Raw genomic sequence first — 24,717 nt, 5'->3', positions numbered from 1 at the left:
AGATGATTTGGACAATAAACCTACGTTTGACAGCGTTGAGGACCCTGCTGTCTAGGGGTTTCCTGCTGGGGTCACTAGTAGAGGAACGGATACCTGTCCCACAGCTATTGGCTAAAGTGTTTCTGCAGGGATACAGAGTCGACACCAGGGGGCAGAGTCAGCAACAGGCACATACAGTAGATAAACATGGGAACACACACACAACTCACCGCATTGCACAACATGGCCACAGATGGAGTGTGAAAGTTGGTTTGTGACAACAGTGGTAGTGTTGAAGACATACACAGAAGTCAAATTTTACAGGCCCTTAAAGACGAATACAAAGTGTTCTGCTCAGTTGCGCATGCCTTTATACTCACCTATCAAAGAACGTGGCTAGCAGGCGGCGGAGCAAGACTTTGTGTTTGATACCAGCACATAGATGGCAGTTCATCAGCTGGCCTCGAGTCATGAACACCTGTGTACCTGGTGAAGCATAAAAAAAGAGGATCATATTACTCTCTGTTTCCTGTCTTTGAGGATTCTGGAGGTTTGTCATTTCTCTCTTTGGCCCAGTCGCCAGTTCATCTTTTATTCTTCAGCTACATTTGAAATTCATGTTCAAGGAGATCTTTAACAAAGCTACGGCTGTCCAAAGTAGAAAAATGAGGGTGAGCAATTGAAGTTGAAGGCCATAAAAACAGCAAAACTATTGAATTACTTGGTTTTGCTTTCAGAACTATCTCTTTCACATTCATGCATCATATTCTGTATCTTACAGGCAGACTACAGAACTGAATTACACGTTTCCACTGTGTTCCATTGAATTACGTTACGATCTGATTGAATCTGAGCAAGTTTTTTGATTGATTGCTGACTACAACTTGCATCTGCACATGTCGTCGCATTCGGCTGTGTCTGTCTGTAAAGTACACTGGGCGGTACTCAGACTCTCACAGATTCTTTTGTCAGGAAAAGATCCAATAATAGACTGATTAAACTTTTTGCCACGCTCCATTGTAAGAATTATATTGAGCACATGTTGAGCGGTACCTCGTCTCTTCGAAAGTCTCTGGTCTGACTGCCAAGAGCGATATCTGGCAGTCAGACAAAAGAGTTCAGTTTTTGTCTCATCATACCCAAAAATCTTTTTCCTCATGCTCTCAGAGGCCCGTAAGGGCCATTTGGCAAACTCCCGGCAGGCTGTCATATGCTTTTTACTCCAGAGTGACTTCTGTCTAGTCACTCTACCATAAAGGCCTGATTGATGAGCACTGCAGAGATGGTTGTCCTTCTGTCACGGTCTTCAATCTCTGCAGAGAAACTGCAGCTTTGTTCGGTCCCTTTCAGATCAATACAGGGACGTGGCTCAAAACAACTGTGGCGGCCAATCAGAATCTGGTTGAACGTGGATCAGATGACGCTAAACTGCGTTTCCATTGGGGACGAGAATTCAACTGAATGTTATTATGACATAAACATAATGCAGCCAAAATGTTTTTAGCACTAATTTATATTAGAGCTAGAGTTGTAGCTGTAAAACAGTGATGATGGAGATTAACCTCAGCCTCATATTGATCAAACACAAGTTGAAAAAAGTGTCTCCTGCATAAAAATTATTTTACAAATGGTCAAGTGGGTTGTGGGTAACCTCCCCAATCAATGGCCTCTTTGCTGGAGGACAAATCTTGATTTTAAAGGTTTTCTATTTAAAATGTTGGTGCTGAGCTCCTAAATTTATTAGTTGAAATTAATTCAGTCAGTTAAATATAATTTTACCAACTATTTATACTAGAATTTTAAATGAGTCTCCATGTGATAAAATGTGAGCAAGCAAATGTGTGCGAGTGGATGCATGTGTTTGCATGTGCGTGCCTACCAGCTACCAATTCCAGCTTCTCCCCGGGGTCCCCCTCGGTGTAGAGCTTAGGGTGGCAGCGGTAGCCTATCTGGCTGATAAGGCTTGCAGGCAGTGCCACCAGGTCCCTGCGGATCAGCACACAGTTCCGGTTCTCCAAGGCCAAGGGCACCGCTGCCATCTCTGGCTTGTCCTGGACTGGTGGAAGCAAGCAAGAATAGAAAGTGTTCAGAAAACGAAGAGGGTTTTGTGTTACACAGCTAAACAGAAGCGGATAAATGTGTTTGGATCCACATATTCATCAGACTACAAACTACAAAAACATAGTTGTATCATCCGTACCCTCCATGCCCCCTGTTTAGACAGAGGCTACAAAATGTGATTAATAAAGCCGGTGGGTGTAATCTCATACAAGTTTGTTGTATTTCATAAATGTTTCAGAGCATTGCAGATGTATCCCAGATAAGTCACAATGCTGCATCAGCAACTTGAGGGGGGACAGATCCAAAGCTGGGTGTTAGGTTCTTACTCACAGAATTGTTTCCCCTAACCTCTGAGATGACTTGTGAGTGTATGCACATGCACGCACCTGCTGTGCACACACATGCAAACACACACACACACAGAACAGAAGAAACTAATCCATTAATTGCCACACGTACATGCACATAGTGTAGACAGAAAAGTGTGGATTAATGCATTTGCATGTGCATTTACACTTGTACACACACACTTGCACACATGCACACACACTCACACATGCACAAACACACGCACACGCACACACACACACACACACACACACACACACACACACACACACACACACACAAAGAGGAAAGATGTGCATGGATCTCAAATATCCCACAATGTCACCCTGGGGTGCTCTGTCTGATTGCAGATAGAGTGGATTTCATAAATATCTGAAACTCTAGAATTTGACAAACCTGTGTGATGCCTTTAAGCTGTAGGATGCTAAGAATGTTGAGTGTGTGTGTGTGTGTGTGTGTGCACGTGCGTGTGTGCACGCAGGTGAGTTTTAGTTTGAAAGTGGCCACAGTTGGTGTTTATGTGTTTATGTGTTTTATATGCGAATGCAAACACAAGTGAATCTATGTCTGCATGTGTTGGCAAATCTGCACCAGTGTGAAAGTATGGTAGAAAACCAGAGCAAAAAGCTGCACAGACCAGCTGTTGGAGCTGTGATAAGGAGTGTGTTGTTGGTCACGATGCACTCCAATCATAACTCCATAAAGCTATCTTTATGCTGAGAGAACCCACACACACACTGGAGGCACAACATCCTGCTTTTTCAAGATGTGCAGGATACATGATTTATGAAAGATTAAATAATGTAACTGGGATGAAATGTGCATCAGTTTTTTTTTTTTTTGCACAATAAATAACGAGTCTAGACGAGCAGTATCTATGTTCCAAAAACTCTACATTCATAATTTCTGCAAGTCATGCCTAGTTTTAATTTAATTTAAAGCCAATCTGAGAAGTAATTCACTTACTCAGATCTTACATGACTAGAAACGTATCACTGATGCAGGTTTTCCATTCAGATCTTGATGAGTCTTGTTAGCTTCATTAAAATACTTTGATTTACTAAAGGAATAAATACTACAAAAGTTAGCGTAGTGGAATAAATTATTCTCGAGTATGCTGAAAAATAAAAATGGCACAGTCATTTTGGTCCATGACTGAGGACATACTGTATTTTTAGAAGTTTTTAATGATGAAAAATATTCCAGAATAATGCTTCAGTGATGAGTGCTCTCCACTAAATACAGCAATGGTGTTTGAAATCCACCTGAGCACTGCAACACTTCACAAAGATCTTATAAAAGCATCAATATAACACAGTACTCACTCCCGTAGGGGTTTGCTGAACGTCCATAGAGATGACTGTAGGCATCCTCTGAGATCCCATCATACGGCTCTTCCTCAAACTCCTCATCTTCATTCTGGTAGGACGTAGGACTGTCTGTGGTTGGCAGGCTGGAGGCTCCAGGACTGGACCTTTCAACTCCACCTCCTGCTCCACCCCCACTGGCCCCCTGAACTTGGTAAGAAGGCATACCAGGGATGGGGGTCCCACCAGCCGAGTAGAACAGTGAACTGGCTCTCGCCAGCCGACTCCCGAGCTCCGTCGACGAAATCTTGCTTTGTGTCGTGGGTATTGTTAGGGGCGTCGGGTCACCCCCTTCGAGTTTAATCTTACGCTGCGGCATGAGTAGGGATGGAGACCAGCCCGGGGTTCCCAAAAGGGCAGCCACCGCTAGTCCGTTACCATTATTACAAGGACTCTGCGGCTCGGATCCTGTTTCCTCTAAAGACCCTGCTGTTTGCGAGTCACAGTGAGGTGAGTTCGCCTTGAACATTAGGTCCATGCCTCTTTCAACTATATGCTGAATTTGGAGGTAGCCAGCTGTGTACATGACCACCAGCTGTTCACTAGCTGCCATTGTTAGCTTCCCTGTATAGCAGAAAGTGAGGATCTGCTCAAAGCAAGCAGGTGTGACTGAGGAGGGCAGCTCAAACTGGGTCTTGGTGGAGCTGCTGAAGAGGTCACGAAAGTAGAGGCTGCTGGCAGCCAAAACGGCCCGATGGGCTTTGAAAGCCTGACCTGTTTGATAGAGACAGCAGAGAACAGGAGAAAAAATAAAGTTGAGAATATTGATAAAGACAATTATTCATTTAAAAGTTCTGTACCAAAAATTAAATCTCCAGCTTTCTTCCAAACCAACCTTTGACCAGGATGGAAACATCGCAGTAGTGTCCCAGCAGGCGCTGCTCATTAAGGGAGCCCAGAACTGTGGCTCCAAAGTTCGGGATCTCCACATGGAGCAGCTGGGACATGTTGACCGCAGAGGAAGAGGAAGATGGGGTTTCAGATATTCACTGCAGACTCCGCCAGTGAGAGAGGCATCTATATATATAAATAATAAAAAAAAGAAGGCATGGAGAACACGTTGGAGAAGAGGAGTGCAGTGATGAAGAAAGGAGTGCACAGAAAATGCGCGAAAGATGAAAAGACATGCCACAGGGAGGTAGAGAGGCGAGAAGGGAAAATTGAGAGAACCTTAAAGGAGGCAAAGAACAAGATTGAAAATAGAGTTGAGATAACGTGAGAAAATGAATACAGTTGAGGGAGAAGTGAGAGGTGTGTGAAAGCGAGATGGATATGCAGAGATAGTGGGTGAGAGAGTAGAGGCAGGAGAGAGAAAGGAGGAGTCAAGTCAGTAAAGAATACAATGCCGTGCCTACTGTACATGAGAACATTGTGAAACACTTTAAGGCGATGTTGTTTTACATGACTTAAATTCCAAGAAACTTGGACTCATTCCATGTATTGCACTCAAGGCATCAAAACATTTCTCCCACAGCATGGACTTTGATAACCTCTGTCAGCATTTCTAAACTCTGACTGGAAAACAAAACGGCTCAAGTCAAACACACAATTTCAGATTTTAATAGCTGCCTTTATCGAACATTCTCCAGGCATATTTGCACCTTCTTTCCTTCCCTGAACCTTGTGTCATTGTTTTTTTTCTCCCCACCAACCCACACACACACACACACTTACATATACGCACTAGTTTCATTATTAAGCAATGCTGCAGAACAGTTTCCAGGAATACAAACTGAAAAAAAAAAAAAAAGATGTCACCGCCTCTCTTACACACACTCTCTTTCTCTCTCTCTCTCCCACTTCATGCACTCCATACAGACAGGCATGCACTCTGGCTTACTTACATAAAAGTGTGCAGGCATAAACACACGCGCACGCACACATACGCAGCACAGGCAGCATAAGGAAATTACTGTGTATTCTGGCATGCAAACTCTCACCTGGAGAAACCAGCACACGACTTTCCTCTGCTAACAGTCTCTCACGCATGCACGAATGCAGAAAAAAAAGAAAAAGTGCTCACTGTTATCCCAGACAGTTCTGACCTGTGTAAGCCAGTCCTCTGGTTAAAACACACCATGGAGCCTTGGGCACACACAAACACACCAGCGGCAGTCAGGACCAGGACAGGAGAGGAGTAGTTAGAGATGGGAGGAGAGCACTCTGATGCACTCCGTCTGGTCGACTCTCTCTTTCACTTAAAGTGTCATTCCCACTGTCTCAGAGATGATTCTCACTGCTGTCTGACTTTTCTGTCTGCCTTTCTCCAGCCTTCTTCTTCTTCTTCTTCTTCCTCCTCTATCTCTATATCCTCCAAAGCCCCATTCTCTCTGCTCACTGTCTGTTCTAGCGCTGTCTCAAAGCCTCCCTCTGCCTCCCTGTCATTATCTCTCTCTGTTTCTCTCCCCTCTCTCTATTCTCCAAGGGTTGAATTCAACAAGTGCCGCTGTAGAGAGAGAGAGAGAGAGAGAAAGAGGGAGAGAGAGAGGGCGAAAGAGAATGGGGAGGGAGAAAGAAAGAAAGCAGAGCAGAGCAGAGCGAATCAATGATGAAAGGAGTAGGAGGCTCAGTGTGTGCGTGTGTGTGCATGTGTCTGCGCGCGTGTGTCTGATCAATGCAGTATCTATACGTCGCAGGGAGTGGGAGGGAGAGAAAAACACAGGCTACAGTTACAGACGGAGACAGAGACTGGGCAGAGCTAGAGAGAAGCAGGGGAGGGAGGGAGGGAGCGAGGGAGGGGAGAGTTGAGACAGAGAGAAAGTCATTTGAGGACAGTACGAGTAGAGAAAGACAATTAGGTTGAAGCAACTTCTGCCACTTGCCCCTGGACACAGATGCCTATATGGCCTACCAAAAAGAGGAGGAGAATGACTAAGACAAAAGAGAAATGAGAAAAGCTCGCAGAGGTCACAGCCACCATTAATTAATTAGAACATCGAATAGTGAAACTTCTGAAATCCCTGTTTGACGCAAGTCTGGACAGAATGCGTCACATCTTGGTAAAGTAAAGCTTTGCTAAACTGGAAGCTTTTATATACACGATGCAGTAATCCTCTAATCCTTCCAATAGTAGAATTAAAAAGGTCAATCAAAAACACTGCAAGGTATTCCCCATTTTCTTACCATCTGTGGAAGACAATAGTTAAAAAAAAAAGAGCTTTTACTTTTTGAGCAAGTGTTGTGCATTTTCTCTGAATCATGTAAGGAACTCGCTGCCAAACACCTACACACGAGCAGAGAGAAGTTCTGTCTTCACGCAAGACTATTTTGTTATTTCTACATGAATTGATAAATTAAATGATTAATTTACGCCTCCGCCGTGGTGGCTCAGCTTATTCAGGTGACATTTCAGCGTTTTCTGTTTTTGACCAGCACATGAAAGGCCTCCCTGAATGCTGCTTGATGCGGATGAGGGAGGACAGGAGCCAGATGTCACAGCCTGTGACAGGCAAGGAAAGATAAAAGACAACAGCTAAGAGAAAGGACAACTTCCAGAAAGACGTGTGTGGGAGGATAAGAGCGCAAAATTGCTGTGACAGACGAGTAAATGCATTTTCTTACTGTACGTGCACACACACGTGTAAATTTTGTAACCTTGTACATGCAAACTAAACACACTGGAGGAGGCTCTGACCTCTGTGCTGCATTTTGGTAGAAGAGACGCGATGATTATAAACCTCACAATATGCAATCTGTTAAGAAATAAATAAGAAGCCGATGCGCATCATTTTTTATAACTGAGCGTGTCCCCAGAAAGTATCCAGACACATTGCGCTTCATTTTTTGCCAAAGAAACCTCAAGCGGAGAAAGTTGTGCTAAACTGAGCAAACTTTTACTCTTCAGTCACAGCGGAAATATGAAAGGGAGGATATCACAAAGCGCTGAATACAGTGAGTCAGTCTTTGGTTTAGAGAGCTTTGCCCCAGCAGTGTGATATCTGCACGGCACATATAGACACACATGAGTGAGCACACACAAAAAGCACAGTCAAACGCAGGAGACACAAATCCGCAGACACACTAATGCAAATGGGCATAAACACACTCCCCCTGTTCTCTTACACACATGCCAACACACAGTCAGGTAATCTCCCCGTGCACACTCAGCAATACACATTCTGTTTGTTTGTCTGTCTGTCTGTCCCTCTGTGAACCTGCCACACTGCTTGTCCATCGGTCCGTCTGTCAGTTATTGTGACTATTGTGTCCTTACATCGCCTCTTGCTCCCCCCCCCCTCCCTTTTCTCTATCCTTCCCGCCCTGCATACCACATACCCACTGTCTCTCTGCCAATTAATGCACACAGGGCTGCATTGCAGTGAGGTTGGCGCGTGCCACGGCAGCAGCAAGCACAGTACAGAGTCTACAGACATGCATGTACGTGCCAGCCGGGCAGAAGAGCGAGGGGAGAGGGAGTGGGGGCGGGAGGGGGGGGGAGTGAGGGGAAAGAGGAAGAGGGAGGGGGAGAGAAAGAGCAAAGGAGAGTGAATGGAGAATATGTTGAGTCAGGCAGACAGGACGGCGGTGTGCCACACTGCACATATACACAGCCGCATGTAAATATATATATATATATGCACAAATATGAAACAAACATGGATGTACATGTAAATTATGAGGGTAAGTGCACACACATTCACACACGTATAAAAGTGCACACACACACACAAACATTCACACGGAAATTGCAGCCTCCTCCTGCCTGCATTAAATATAGACTTTGCACATCCCCGATAAAAAAATATAAGGCATGAACTCCCTCAACTTGTTTTGCTAACGAGTGATTATGTGTGTGTGCATGTGCGTGTGCGCATGCCTCTCTGCTGCTTGTGTCCTCATTTCCTTCAGTGTGCGTGTTTGCATTTCCATGTCAAAGTTTCTCACATACCAAGGCGTGTTTTTATAATCATTGTTATATACCCGACTGTGACTTTTGGCACTGTATGGCAGGAATGTATCTATGTGCGTGTGTGTTAGACAGCATAGCTTGTGACTTGATATATGAGATTTGAATGCTGTTCTGATTGCTGTTGTCTGCTTTGTTGGAATGTGTTACATCCATTTTAATCAAGGATTCATACCTACGCACAGTGTTATTAACTGTAGCAGCAGGTCCAGGCATATTTGAATAATATGAAGAAATGAGATGATTCGCCAGATGGCTCACACACACATGCACACACACACATACGCACAGATTTAATTACTAGTTATACTGTAGCTAGATACCAAGTGACAATAGGGTAACATTCAAACATAAAACCATAAAAGTCATACACAATTATGACTGATGCATTGGCCATCTAGTACTTTATGGGATAGTTCATATAAGTTGAATCTTGACGTCAAGTTGGTGCCAACTTTTTTTGCAAGATGCAGAAAATAAAACCTAATTAACCTAAAGATAAACTCAGAAGACAAATACACATACGTGATAGCATCAATTAATATCTTGGCTGAAGTACAGCGATCCACAGAAAAAGCAAACTACAAGAAAATTTTGAAGTGAGCCAAAGAGGAACAGCTCCTTTCCCTCTTGCTTATATTGCCTCTATACAATCTCAATATGAACAGTCCCCTCGTTATAAATATTCAGATCCTGCAGTTGTTCTCATGTCTAAAGTGTACCAGACAACAGATTCTATCCACGTTGAGACGGCAACGCTCCCTGGCAACAGTTCTACCAATCGGGACCGAGCGGGTGTCTGCCTGAGTCTGTCTGAGTATCATTATGGGATGTCGAGAGAGAGAGAGAGAGAGAGAGAGAGAGAGAGAGGCTGCTTATCACTGCTTATAATGCAACATCATTCTCTGAGCATAGACCCCGCTGGGTGAAGTTGTCTGCACATAGTCAGGATCAAAATCATCTTTTTTTATGAAAAAAAGTCTCCCTATGATTCACACAGTTATGTAACAAACAGACAACTATGAAATGATTTGTTGTGGGCTGAATATTGTCTGGTATCTTTCCACTTGTATTCACTCAATATGCACCAATAATGTAACTCTTGGTCTGACTAGGAGGGAAAAAAAGGGAAAAAAAAGGCTGAATTTCAGGTTTAACTAATGCCACAATGCTGCCTGTGGCAATACAAAAAATGACAATGTGAATATAAAGTGATGCGGAAAAATCACATAAACAAAAACCTGTGTCTCGCCTCAATTAGTTAGATAACATTAAATGTAACAATGAGGGTTTTTTGTCCCTGACAATTATTTAGTAATAATAGTTTTCTGGACTTTTGGACTGGACTTTCAGCCGATTGATTAGTTGAATGTCAGTTTATACGTAACATTACCATAACAATGACTGTGAAGTCTGGTAACTTGTCACTTAAAGCAGCTGTAATCAATATTTTGATAATAACAATGGATCAAATGACGATGTGTAAAGTGAAAGGAGTTGCTCGTAGCGACAAACCAGCAAAATTATGCATCACTCTGCAGTTCCTCTCAGATGTAGCGAGCTTTATAGCTTCATTTAGCACATCGTTTAGTTTTTCTGGCCCACAACTTTATCGTTTTGGTTCACTCTCACCGTTCTCATAGCATTGTTTTGGCCACAGCAGGGACTTATGATCTGCAAAAAATATCTGACAAATCCACCATAATGCACCTGGCCCAGCACCAAAAAGCAGACAGACAAAGTCAGCGGTTAGCTGGTGAACATGCAGCAGTACCCACAAGTTAAAGAGCCAGATGTTTTTCTCAGGTAGAGACCAAAAACAGAGAAAAAAGGCGAGAGAATATAGGGCTTACATTTACCACGTGGCAAGAGGTACGACTCAAAATGAATGCTAATGGTATTCAGAATCTGCCCAACTGCAGGCTAACAAGTTAGCCGTAGCTTGTTTGCTCCAAGTGGCCAAAAAACAAGGCAGCAGATGCACTGCATGTGAACTGAACAACATCAATTCCACAAAATAGGTCAGAGTACGCTATGTGGGTTGTGTTCCTTGAAAAAGCGACAGCCATGATAGTTTTTGAAGCTATCCTCATTTTGATTATCTGCAATTCAGACAATTAAATCAGCATGGATTTGGATTTATAGCCCAGCCCTATCACATAAAATATTATTGCCTGCTGCTACTGTTAATAGTGGTCACCTTTTATTTCCCCTAAAATCAGAAAATCACAGGCTCAATTGCCACTTGTGCAAAATGAACAATGACATGCACCCATCCATTTTCTAGTGCAGGGACAAAGGATAGCCTAAATACTAACATGCACACATGTATACACATTGTTACTCCTGTAACAAAAAGCTACCTGTCAGTTTAGCTTGTCATGGTGATTATGTGCATGAGGGACAGGGGAAGAAGGTGTACGTGCGTGTACGTGTGTGTGTGTGTGTGTGTGTGTGTGTGTGACAGAGAGAGAGAGAGAGTGATCCTCCTGAGGCAAAGGCATTGCTAATGAACTCCAAGTGGCTGTGGGAGGTAAACAAACAAACACTAGCAGCGGCTACTACATCACACCAAACTCTGGTGACTAGGACATCGGGATGGCTGCATATACACCCATACACAACAAACACATCAACCCACGTACCCTTGAACATACATGATGACTTTTGGGCGTACAGTGGAGAGCTGAAGAGCTAGAGACAGGGTAGGGAGATTCAATTGAGAGAGGCGAAAAGAAGCAGCGGGATAAAGGAGATAGACGAACAAAAGGAGAGAGGACGGAGAGAGGGAGTGTGTGCGAAAGATGCAAATAGAAAACAACAAGAGAGAAGTTGACAGAGCACAGTCACAGAGTGAAAAGAGTTAGAGAGGAATAGGGAAATTAGAGGGAGTGATAGAAAAAAAAAGCAAAGTCAAAAAGACTTCTGGATGAGGAGAGAAAACTGTGGGAGCCAAGATGACAAAAATAAAAAGAGGCTGGGAAAAAAAGAGAAAAAGAAATCAAAATAGTAATAGGCTAAACAGACCTGATTGGCCGTTCCAATCATATTCCCATTCAAAACTTGATCAGAATGGGCAATAACTTGGTGTGTGGTGTAATTTCATCTCATTTCATTCGGTGTCTGCTTTTCATAGCGAGGCAACAGACGAAGCCAAGTGATATCAACAAACTGACACTTTGTTCTAATCAAAAGAGATTCCACCTCCACATTACTGACTCCAAAATGTCAGCTCCACCAAAGAGGCTTCCCAGACTGCCATTTTCAGGGAAAGAAAATCCTGCTATACGGCAGAGCAACAAGAAACAGAATTCAGTCATTAGAACGACAAGGGAGAAATTTAAGGGACCAAGACGGTTGGATTTTTTTTTGGTAATATTAAGCTCATATTGCAGAACAACAGGGGCCCGCAGGTTGTTCCAGTTTATAGCAACACATATGTGTGACGCTGTCTCAGTCCCTGCACTCACGCAAGATTGAGATATTTTGAACAAACTGACACAAGATCGAAAATTCCCCCTATTTCCAACTTAAAAGGGAAAGTACGCGAGTGGCACAGGAAGAAAATGAGAGAAGAGAGAGTCCGCCAAAAACCAGAAATAATTCAGGAGGCATCAGTAGAATGAATGTTTGTGTGTTAAGCAGACGCGTTTGCGTGTGTACACAAAGATAAAATATACTGCACAATGACTGCCATGTGATACCTCTTTTTTTTCTTCTTTTGTGGGACAGTTTCTCACTCATAAATCCTCTACATTGGCATCGGCTCACAGCTGCCATGTGACTGGTGGGTGTCCAAAATGCAACACAGAACTGTACATTTTCCTTGAGCCCAAGGGCCCTAATTTCATGCAGGCTCACACTAATCTTCTGCCAACGAAGTATCAGTTTTGATGGGCTCGGGCAGATTTGTTTCCCACTTTTGTTCCGTATTCAAGGATCGCCATGACACAACTTGAAAAGAAATGGAGGGCAGGCTGAAATTGGTGTCAATGTTGGTGGGCATGGCATCTTTATCTGTAGTTTAATTGCGCTGTTAGGCAATGTAAGAAAATGACTGTCCAGAAAAAACCGGGTGGGCTATTAGTTTAAGCTATGTGTACCTAAAAAGTGGCAACAGTATAAATGTAGCTTTAAAAATCAAGCAAGAGAGAAATATATAAAACTTTTCATGCTACAAAGTAAGATGTATGTGAACAAATCTCCAGAAAAGTGTATTTTACTTGAGACGAACATCATTTGCCCTTGGCGTGACAGTACGGGTGTTGCACTCGTGCCTTGTGACTCTGCTTTGACAAAGATGTGGGTTTACACTCAGGAGAGGCTTATGTGGCATCTCGACTGTGCTTCCTCATTTTCGAGCTGTGATTGTGCTATACTAGGGAGTGTACTGGTTTGAGGAGCTAATTGGTTCTAGTTGATGCCTGCCTTTTGAGCACCATGATAATTTATTCTCGCAAGTACAATTACAAAGCAGGTGTGTCACTGCTGTGCTAGCGCTCCTGGCCACAAGACATCTGATACTCAAGTACGCAAAAACACAGTGGATTTTATGCAGTTGCTTGCAAAAGCACAGGGCCCTAACATCTCACTGATATCCTCCTTAACATGACCTTCATCTGGGGACAGATCTTCTGAGTGTCACTGACTGTCACACAAGCGTTAAAATTAGGTTAGATTTCACAGGACGTCTGTATGTTTGCGAGTGTATATCAGTGGTGGCACTCCCTATGCATTTGTTCCAAACAAGATTTGATTTTCATGGTGCATGAGGCACTAAAACATGGAGGAAAAAAGGATGAATCAGCATGAAATGGAAGCATATCGGTGGAAATCCTGCGCATGCATATACCACAAATAGCAGATCCCAAGTGAATGGAGTGGGTGAGAAAATGTGCAGATTTTATTTGTACACACCACATGAAAGGAGTGAGTATTGTGTTTTAATACTGTTTATCAATGGTTTTCATCTCGATTTCTCAATAACTATAAATGTCTTATTTTCCCAGCCCAAAGTTATATAACTGTAACACAATGTGAGGCCATATGAAGCCAAATACAGTCCTTATGTTATATAAAATCCTGAGTTGTTTGCATCCTTGTATGCTAACTTGCAGTCTTTCTTCTTCACTGCCTTGGTCGGTCCATTGTGATGTTTCTTTGCGCAACAGTGCCATCAGCTGTCGCTCAGTGGAATAGCGGGTCTGTCAGCAGGAGTGTGGATTGCGTACGACAACAACCACCTGCGTACATGTGGGCGTGAATGAAAAAAACAAACAAACGGGGACCCACTCATAGAAACAATGCTTCATATCGCTATTAGCGGCCAAAAACTCAACAGGGTACCTTTAAGGCTGATACCAGCACATTTAACATTTTTAGGTGTTGACCACACCTAACATTCTTCTTCCACTCATCTCTTTCACTTGTGTGTTGCAGTCTGTTGTCTCTATATGTGGTCGGTGGGTATGCTGGTCTTCATATCAGCTTTGTGATCTTTGTCTATTAGGATTTTTAGTCATCCAGGTCAAATGTTATCAAGATGTCAAAGCCAGCCGGGTACGCTGTTTCAGACTCTTGCACAGAGCGTCATCGGTTCTACTGACTGGTGGGTGGTTACCGCCAACTCCAACCACAAACAGCTTAATTCTTGCTGGGGGAATTTCAAGGCGATACCACGAACAAACAAAATTTGTTGTTTATCAATTTCAGAGCCTCATCAATCCAAAACCCTTGACAATACTAACATGCAAGTCATCTGAAAATACCTGCACTGTAACATAAGACATTTTGGGGGTGCTTCCTTTGAAAGAATCAAAAGGGCTCGATTCCTATCCAGCAAAATATAGGAAAATATAACTCACATTGTTAGAAAGGCTGGTACCACATTCACATTCTTGTAGTTGGTGAGGCACAGACTGAAAAAACTCTCCTGGGAAAAACAACAGTGCAGACTGTTTAAACACCGTTTCATTACCTTCTGTCATGTCCTTATTCAACTGGATCGTTTCAGGGCTTCAAATCTGAACGTGTTTAAATGGGTCCAAGTTTATTTCCTTTAGCAGTTCAACGTTAGGGCGTCTGGATTTTTACCTGTCAGAAGCACATCACATGTTGCAATGCAACTTCACTGAATAGGTCTATAGGTATTCACGTGTTGGAAGAATGTGACAGGTTATGCCAGTGGTTATTCATCCAAGTACAATAGAAAATTGAGGTTACCTGCTGCAGCAACATTGTCAATCAAATAGAGGTGTGCTCAGAGAGAGGAATTTAAAAAATACATAAAATGAAGTTCAGCTGGGTCTAATAGAATTGACGCACCTTTAAGTGTGAAACTGGTGTTTAATTCCTTCCCAGTGAAACCAGCACTTTTTTCCCCTGGTGAGATTATAGTGGGGGTGGACGTGGAGGGCAAAATGACGAAAAAGACTTTCCAGTGCATATAGCGCCGTAAAAGAATGAGTGGCAGGAGGAGGGTGACACAGAAGTAGCGAGAGGGCGAAGATATGGAGAGAATAAACATGCCATTTTGATCACCCCGCGCTGCCGTTTCTGAGCTGAATGTTCGGCAATGACACATGCGTGACATCAGAGCAGCCCAACATGACCGCCAGAGGAGCCAAGTGCAATGCAAAAATGAGGACACATCTTTCAGCATCAGTGCCCCACTGTCTACAGACAGGCATACACAAACACACACCCACACACCCACACAAAGACATACAGAGAGAGAGCAGTGCCCACATCCACTGTACATTTTTCAATTACGGCAGACAGAATGCTTTAATTCATTCTCTTGGACTGGAAAAAAAAGAGCAGCGGGGGAACGAAAGGCTGTTTGATACCATGATCAGGGTAGGTGAATCAAAAGAGTGTCTCATGACATGCAGCAAAGATTTCCCATGATAAAAATGATAATGTTGTCTAGTGTTATAATGTGACATAAAAGACGGTTTGTTCAAGTGCACAGCAGTACATACACATTTATTTTGAGTGCCTAACCCCCCCTCAACCAACCCACACACACACACACACACACACACGCACACGCTGTGACCTAAGAATCTTTCAGTCAGCACCAGACTAAGCTAGCATACATGTGCTCAAATGACATGTCACCTTGGTTAACCTCATCGCACTGGTAAAACACTGACAAGGACCCGAGCTCACCTATGCGAGCAGAGCTTGTTTATGTCCGTCTCAAGTCAGAACTGAGTGAACATGAAACAGGCAGCACACAGCAGCTAAAACATGCAGCAGTTCCATAAAATGAGCACAAACACAGGCATAAGACGAGTGTTTATGACACGGATTTCTATAGTGTTTGCAGGGACTGATCAGTTGTAATCCACACGTGACTTTATGTGCTTGCAGTTGCATTATCCTGTGCAAAGGTATCATGGTCATAATAGTCTTCCGCGAGGAGATAACATTAAGAAAAAACATAGATCAAGATTTTTTTTATAGCAAGAGGTTTTTCGTTTATAAATCCCAATAAGGAAATTTATTCTCTGCATTAACCCATCCTAAGGATTGGAGCGGTGGGCAGCCACTGAGCAGCGCCCGGGGGACCAACTCAAGTTCTGGGAGCACTGACAGGATAATTAACCTAACATTCATGTTTTTTTATGGCGGAGCACCTGGAGCTGCACAGCTCTAGCTCTATATCTCTGTCTATCCCAGAAATCAAACCAGGGATCCTCTTGCTGTGAGGTGACAATGCTAACCACTGAGTCACCGATGCTACCTAGCATTAAGCCATAAAGGCTTTTATCAACGAAAATATGACTTTTATGTTACGCCAATAGTTTTACATTTTTTGAAATACACTTTTAACAAAAGTCAGATGAGAAGATTGATGCTGATTGATAATTAGTGGTGCTTTAATCTTTGCTTGGCTAGCTATTTTACCTCTTTCGTGTCTTCATGCTATTAGCGCTAGCATCTGCTAGCCGTAGCTACATACTGAACACACAGATATGGGGGCTTCTCATCTAAATCTTGGCAAAAAAAAGAAAAAAAAGAATGCATATTATTTTGAATCTTTAGAAATAGCTGTACAAAAAACACAGTACATTAGGGCATAATAAAGTTAATTGTAGCCATCAGAAAACCATAAAACAAATCACTTTTTTGCACTTCGGTGCATTACAAACCAATAAATGTCAGGACTAAATTTCAAGCGAGCGTGGCTTTCACCTTCTGCCGGGATCACAACTGTAATGAAAGCATCAGGTAGGCAATGCTGTGATTTAGCAGTAATTGCTAACGTATGTTAGCTGTGAAAATGGGAAGGGTGGCGGTGAAGGGGGTTGGGGGGCTGTGTAGTGAAAACTACCCGCCTCAGATTCCTGTCTTTTTCCACTGGCCCCTACCAGCATTCTGCCAAGCTGCGAGGACATGAGGAGCACATACAGGACAGGTCATCCCCGCAGAAAGGGGGTCAGCCTGTTTGCTTCCCTCACTTATTACCTTATGCACTAATTAGCAAGCTTTGTTTACTGGCAGGAGTCTTGTGAGAGGCTTTACGTTTGCAGCAATTTAATTATGTACATCACACAGCAAAAGAGCATGGAAAATTGAGGTGGGCTGCAAGGATAAATGCCATCCACAGTGCTCGCTCTCTCTTGTGAGAGAGCGTGAGTGTATCTGCATGATTCGGTGGGGTTTATTTATGTGTTTGTGAACGTGTGTGTGTGTGTGTGTGTGTGTTTGTGCATGTCTGCATGCGTCATCCCCCGAATTATAGGTTTGACTTTCACAGTAAATCTAATGTCCCCTCACTGAAACTCAAAGGATCTGAGAAAATTGTTCTAAACCTACTCAGGCTGTTGTCTTCAGTTACAGTGGAGCCTTCGGAAAGATAGGGGTGGTTAAAAAGTTGATTTGAGCCCACACATTTTTCTCTGGAGATATTTAAGTGAGTGGCGGTGACCTTATTGTCGTGAGCCCTGACACACTATAAATTAAAGGAGTTCAGCTAAGGCTCCCTGAACTGCAAATCAAGTGGCAGGTAATACTAAGGGTGATTACACGAGTATGAACAACTTGGAAATCTTTTAAGCTTTTCAAAATTGCTCCTAATGCACATTACACTATCAAGCGAAATAAGCTCTCTATAAGGCGAAATAACCTTCATGAATTTTTAATGTGCTTATGCCACAAATACCATCAAATGAAGCAAAATAGCTTTGACTATGAAGTATTATGGTGCAAAATCTAATTTTCCATCCAGTTTGAGAATTCGATCTCATGACTGTATCAGAAACACATCCTTGTCATACTTCTCAGCACTCTGTAATTCTCTGCTACGGCTATGTGCTCCTATTCATGCTGAAAATACTTGGAACAATCAAATGTGCACAGGCTCCCTTTCTTTTCTTTTTTCTACTCAAGCGCAAATGCACAGACATACACAATCTCTCTCTCTCACACACACACACACACACACACACTCACACAAACACAGGCACGACATTCATGCCATGTGATCTTGCTAGGCATTATGCCAACGGCCAAACATGTCACTTACCAGAAATCTCTCTGAGACAGAGTGAGATAGAGAGAGAGAAGGAGAGGGAGAGAGAGATTCTGCACATTTGCCAGTTTGTGAGAGCTCCTTGTCAAGTGTAAGTACAGTACATACACAGGGAACATGAAATGTAGCTGCTACAGTTATCTGCACCGTACTGTGGTGTGGGGGCTGTCGATTCTGAGAGAAAACAAAAAAGAGCCACGTGATCATTGAGATCTAATGTGGAATTGTTCTGAGGAACATGCCATGTTTACTGTTCATTGTCTAAATTCTTGGAAGGCTTCCTGAAAAGCACGTAGCGAGCCAAAGCAGCCCAAATCAGTTACATTTCAAGATTCCTAATGGCTATTGCTGATCCTATCCTTCTCGCATTTGCTCCCTCGTTATTTCCCCACTTTTCTGCATTTCAGCGTGTCCTTATGTGTGTGTTCATGTACAATAAATGACAATAAATAAAAAGCTGGGCGATTTATACTTTTATGGTATCAGAAACTTAGATCTGTAGCTACACTATGATCTCTGTGTGGACTGCAAACCACTGGGGGAATAAGATATTTCATTTTAAAGCCACACATATTCCTGTATGTTTTATCTTATCCTCAAATCTGTGTTTTCCTCCCATGAGGCTGAAGGTAGGAGGAACAGAAAAAATGTAGTTGCAAATTCCCCCCGAAAATTACATAATAAAATAAAAAAATACAATATTACTAATTAAAGGAGGAGTGAATTTGAGGAACTGCCCAACTCTCTTTCGTGGTTGTGGCAATCACCAAAAAAAAATAGAGTTCTACCAGGTAAAACAGCATGAGAAATGTAAATCTGGTGGAAACTTCCACATACGCCTACATCATCAAAAGACAACTTAACAACAAAACAGCTGATCTCTTTTTTTGGTTCTTTTCCCTCTTCCTGACCAAATATTCTTAACCATTGATTCAGGTGGGTAGCTCCTGTGTGTTAGTGGGCAGACAGACCAACGTAACACTGGTTATTTGGACGTAATTCAGTTTATCTAAGTAAATCTATCATTCAGCAGGGCTGCCAAATTCACCCTTGTAGTGGTCAATCTGATTTGATGTGAATCCAGATTCAATTTTGGCTTTAATAAGAAAATATGGGGACAAGGGGAGGTCACCGGGGCCTCTGGCGTCGTTTGTTATTCATTTGTATTTCAGGAGTTGAGAATTTACACCTTTAAACCCACACGTGGAGTTGAGCGGAAAGTCTTCCTCCACGGGTGACCGAGCCACGTTTGTATCTTTCAATCCTTTTGGATGCTTTACGGACTCACCGGGCATTTATACTGAACTCCTCTGACACTGAGCGGCCTAACAAGAGAGCAAAGCTATCTGAGTTTCCTTAAATAATTTAAGTGTTCTGCGATAAATGCCGCATGAGGAAAAACTACATGACAAAACATTTGCTTGTTGGTTAAACAGAACCAATGCCATGCAGACCTGGAAATAGTTAAGTATAATTTGCAAGGAGATTTTAAGTGTTGCCACCACCAAACCACCTTAACACCTACACAGTCAATTGGAAGCTACTGTGTGCCGTAACACAGACCAGCCGATTTGTCCACAAAATGCAGATAAAATCAGAATTAGCTTCAAATGAAATATATCGTTTACATCTCCAACAGCTGTGAAATTGTGTGATTTCTTGATCCGTGCTGGATCTCTCTGGCTTAACATTCTTCCAGTTAACTATTTGAATTCGAGCTCCGCTAAAAGCAACGAACAAGCCTGAACACACCAGCAGCAGCAGCCGCATTTCTTTTTTTTATCCATCGGGGTTTAACTAGAACAGGCTCTATGCTAGGAAGAAAATACCAGACTAATGTATGAGAACATGATGTATGACTGGTGCCCTGTATTGAATACCATCAGCAATGACTCATTACTGTCTCAGGAAGGGAAAATCACACACACGTAAACACACTCCCCACTTGAGTATACACGCATATACAGTACAAAGAAAAGTGTAACAAAGCCTGAGGGCACAAGCACACACGAAAAGCAAATGAAGCAGGGACAAAAAACAAGTCTCAGGGTTTTAAATGCAGTTTGGATGAATAAATGTTGATGTTTTTTTTAATAAAGCAACAGAACAAATCTCTAGTTACGGTTTTTAATATCAGCTCTCTACACTCTTCTACCTTGTATGTCTTACAAAGCACTGGGGGAATTTTATAGAGGTTGCAACCAGAAGATACTTTTTTTTTTTTTTTTTTTACAGCATATCTGTTGAGGCAACATCAACTCTAGTTCATTTATAGGTCTAACAAGAGATGAGGCAAGACCCTCAATGAGGCAAGAACCTCTCTGTCTTTGTATTTTCTCTCTCTTTCTGTCTGTAGCCACATCAGCTGCATTTGAAACTGTGTTGTCGTTCTCTCTCCTTGACACTCCCCACTTGCACATAGCCTCGGGCCCCCTTGTGGAATGCTGTATAGTGTGAGGCCTATGGAGGAAGGGCATCCCGGGACACAGCGAGAGCACGCACGCACGCACACACAAACGCACGGGCTAACGCACTCATCGACACACGCAAACACGCACACACAGACAAATACAGCTGTTGAGAGCCATCACAACCCTTTGGCAGACGTCCAAGGCAAAGACGAGTGGTGTTGGAAGGGCTCCGTTTAGAGAGAAAGAGAAAAAAAAGTCCTACATTTTCCATGTATGTTGTGTTAAACTCTGAAGATAGAAACTTGGCAGCACAAGCCCACATTACCCCGAACTGATTTCCACGTATTAGAGGGGGGTGGCTGGGGGATATCATAAACTACCTTGATAAAAGCTGTCTTTGTGTTGCCTCGGGGCTGGCAGGTACACCTGTGGATACATACTGATTTAGTTATTCAAAAGGGAAGTACAATATATCTAGTTATCCGTCCCATGATATATATATATATATTTTTTTTTTACATGGGAGAAGCAGAAACAGATGGGCACTAAAATGCTCAAACACCCTGAAGTGGGATTCGAAGCTGTAAAATTAAGAGAGACATGCTTTTAAACACACCACGCTGCTTACGTGATTCCTCTGACTCTAAGCTGTGCTTTAACCTCTGACCTGTGCGACACCTGCTAGATACAGCTCGTAACTTCCAACCCCTGGGTTGTTCAGCACATGGCAAAGATAAGACAATGACCCCCAAACTACACGCAAATATTTGGGCTATTTTTGTCATCTCGAGAAAATACACACGCCTCGACTTGACGGCGAAGGATGAGAGCGAGAGCACGCAAGAGGGAAGGAAAGTGACAGGAAATGAAGAAAATTGCTACATGCCGGTGAGCCACACACTGCACCCATGTACACACAGGAGGAGGAGGAGGTGGAGGAGGAGGAGGGGTTTGTATGTATAGTCAGATGGCAGGGTTCAGGTAAGGTAAACACAGCCACAACTGACACTCCAATAAGCAAAGTGTGGACATGAAACTTTAAAAAAATAAATAAATAATGAATTTAAATAGCTTGATCCACTCTAACATACACATTTTATAGCATAAGTTGTTATAAATTATTATAAACGCAGCTTAGTGTCTCTTATAAGGCACGATTTTGCAGGCATAATTCAAAGAAGCAAGTATCTTGAACTGATTTGAGCTCGTGTTGCACTCGCTTGTGTAACAATGTGCCAGCAATTTCAGCTGATTGGTGTAAAATTATGCCTCGCAGCACACATGCACCATATAGCACCACAATGGATGCATTATGGGTGGAGATTTTTTTTTTCTCTTCATACTTCATCGTGACGCAAGACCGATCAAATCATACCACTTTCTCCTCTCGCACGGCACACAAACTAACAACAACACAATTTCCCGTGGTGATGCGTTTAAAAGCGCCGGCTAACGTTATAATTAGACTCCAGTTCGGGGGTGATAACGTGATTAAATTCTTCCAGTGGCGCGTGCTACAGTGTGCACCACTTTCTGCGGGAATCACCTACCATCCTCCGACAAAAAAAAAAAAAAAAAACATTTCGTGCTAGTACTCCACGAAAGTTGAAGAGACTAAGTTAGTTTAGCTGCTGGTTGGATCAAAAATGAACTCTCGTGCTGTAATGCCAGCACATTGTCGGGGTATGCGGCTGCCTATGAAGAAGAAGCAGGAGAATAATGCATGGTAAAAAAAAAAAAAAAAAAGAAGAAGAAGAAGAAGAAAAAAAAAACCTATGCGTCACACAAATCAAGCACTGTAAACATCAAGCTAAGACAGAGGGAGGGTATATTTACCCGATATGTCGCTATTCCATAAACTGCGGCTGTCAGCTGGCGCAGATGTGGCAGGCTTCCTCTTCGGATAACCTCTAAAGTTTGCGGGGTGTTTAAAAAAAAAGCAGAAGAAGAAGAAGCAGGCCCCGCTTTCCCCCTCGTCCGCTGGCTCACTCTATCACTCTCGTCCTATCTTGGCCGCTCGTCCCCCATCTCTCTCTATCCCACTCTCTCTTTCTCTCTCTGCCCGCTTCTGTCCCTTTGCAGGAAGTGAACGCCGCTCACATGAACAGCAGACGGACTGCGAGCAGCCTGACATCATGCACCGCTCGGCGGAGAGTTTCTTTTTAAAGACGCAGACATTTTGATCGCTCCTGCCAGGTTAACTGTAGGTGCACTGTCCCGCTGCAGTGTACGCCGCTCGGTCATATCGTGCCGCCTTTATGGACACATGAACTCGGTGCACTCTGCGGGCTTAAAGGTGCAGACTATTGTAGGTAGAACAAACCCGCCGGGCGGGTTTCGGTCGCCGCCGGCGCCGACTCCGGGGAGTTTGTGTGTGCGTGGGGGAGAAAGGAGAACATGTGGAAGCACAACTGGGGCCACGAGCGCGACCGCTGGCCATCGCCGTGCTCCTAAATAAGACGTACATGTGTGGTTACCTCACGTGTCCTTTATGTGATGACAGCTCGCGCTAGCCTACACGATGCGCATGTGTGTTGTTCTGCTAAATTATAAGCGCCAACTGCTGGCGGTGTGACCTCAAGTCAACTTTTCTTTACTGCAGGCACAGTACGACAGAGGCACAGCTCGCTAAATCACTGCTACAAGGTACACTGCGTTCCACAGAGCCACATTCCTCCCCTGACATCCTCCAGCCTATGTAACATCACGTAGGTTTTATGTATTTTAAGTACTTATATTAACCCTGCATGAGCATTTAAATGTTTTTTACCACACTTGTATCTAAGAGGTTGGTCATGACTTTTCTCACATATTCATGGCAGGATATCACCTGCAGTCAACGGTGGAAAGTAACTAAGTACATTTACTGTCCATAAGTACAATTTTGAAGTACTTGTACTTTGCTTCTTTATACTTCCGCTCCAGTACATTTAATAGGTCAAGTATTGTACTTGCACTCCACTACATTTGTCGTTTTTAGATACAAGTTTCTTTGCAGATTCTGATTATGAATACAAAATATGACCAGTAGTAATCCTATGTATATATTACAAATGTGTGTGTATGTGTGTGTGTGCTTTATGTATATTCTGATGCTTTGTACTCCTATGTAAGTAATATATGGAAGGCAGGAACTTCACTTGTAACAGAGTATTTCCACACTGTGGCATTGCTATTTTTACTTAAGTAAAGATCTGAGCACCTTCTCCACCGCTGCCCACACTACATAAGCATACATATATGAGAATATATCTAAATTAATTTGTGATGGAAAATATTTAATAAGTTGAGAGGTAATTAACCTATTTGTGGAGAATTGTCCCCTTTGTCCCAATTGTTTTGCTGTTCTCTTGATTTGTTTTTTTAATATGCAAACAAGCATAGAAATAAACTTGTATTCTCTTGTATTTTAATGCTATGAGTCAGTGGTTTTTCTTGTAACTCTTCAAAACAAGGTTAAGCCGAATCGCGACCTCTCATCAAATTTTACGTGTTAACAGTTATTTTGAGTTGGGTTTAGAGGCCTGCAGAGGTAGAACGACCACTGTAAGAATTAAAAAGCAAAGATAAGAGAAACATCCTAGTTTTATGTTGAAATGTGTCCTCAATCACCTTTTGACCCCCAAGTTTATCCTGTGACCCCCTGGAGGGGTCACGACCCCCAGCCTGGGAATCACTATTGGAATAATAAATAATAAAAATACATTTTATTTACAGGGCGCCTCTCAGGGTATTCAAAGACACTTTACATGAGGTCAAAAAAACAACAACACATTACTATACTTTATAACACACAACATTAGTAGCAGTTCTGAGAAGGTAAGTTTTGTTTGGTGGCTTTGGTGGGGAGAGACTTCCAGAGGGAGGGGGCAGCTATGGAGCAGCACCCCAGGTCCAGGCCTTGGTTCTCAGGAAGGAGCCTGGTGGTGGAGCAGGCCCGTGAGGTGGGACCAGGCCTGCTCACGAAGGGCTTTGTGAGCGAGGAGAAGGACTTTGAATTGGAGAGTTCAGGATGTGCTGGAGTGAATGTGGGCCTTTGGCTGATGTGCCATGAAGAACGCCACTGCAGGAGTCGATTCTGGATGAGATGAAGGCACGGATCAA

The 24,717-nt window shown here is 43.0% G+C and overlaps 1 protein-coding gene across 4 annotated transcripts in view; it reads right to left on the bottom strand.

The window, feature by feature from the left end:
- Positions 1-22,514, bottom strand: part of LOC121622997 (nucleus accumbens-associated protein 2) — a 28,541-nt gene extending 6,027 nt beyond the window's left edge. The window contains exons 1-6 of one of the 4 annotated variants that reach the window (XM_041960103.1): positions 22,450-22,514; positions 4,591-4,925; positions 3,714-4,469; positions 1,859-2,035; positions 360-465; positions 25-122 (exon numbers count right to left, since the gene is read on the bottom strand). In XM_041960103.1, coding sequence (XP_041816037.1) covers positions 25-122; positions 360-465; positions 1,859-2,035; positions 3,714-4,469; positions 4,591-4,702 — 1,249 coding nt within the window. In that variant the 5' untranslated portion in view covers positions 4,703-4,925; positions 22,450-22,514. Of the gene's footprint in view, positions 1-24; positions 123-359; positions 466-1,858; positions 2,036-3,713; positions 4,470-4,590; positions 4,926-5,695; positions 6,158-22,449 lie in introns of those variants that run through there. The other 3 variants (XM_041960106.1, XM_041960105.1, XM_041960104.1) reach the window with 3 other exon arrangements.
- Positions 22,515-24,717: the final 2,203 nt, after the last annotated feature.

This window comes from Chelmon rostratus, chromosome 19, assembly GCF_017976325.1.
Source record: "Chelmon rostratus isolate fCheRos1 chromosome 19, fCheRos1.pri, whole genome shotgun sequence".
In the NCBI taxonomy this organism is placed as follows: Eukaryota; Metazoa; Chordata; class Actinopteri; order Chaetodontiformes; family Chaetodontidae; genus Chelmon; species Chelmon rostratus.
Note: the sequence above shows the minus strand (reverse complement) of the source record. Positions and strands in the feature narration are given on the sequence as shown.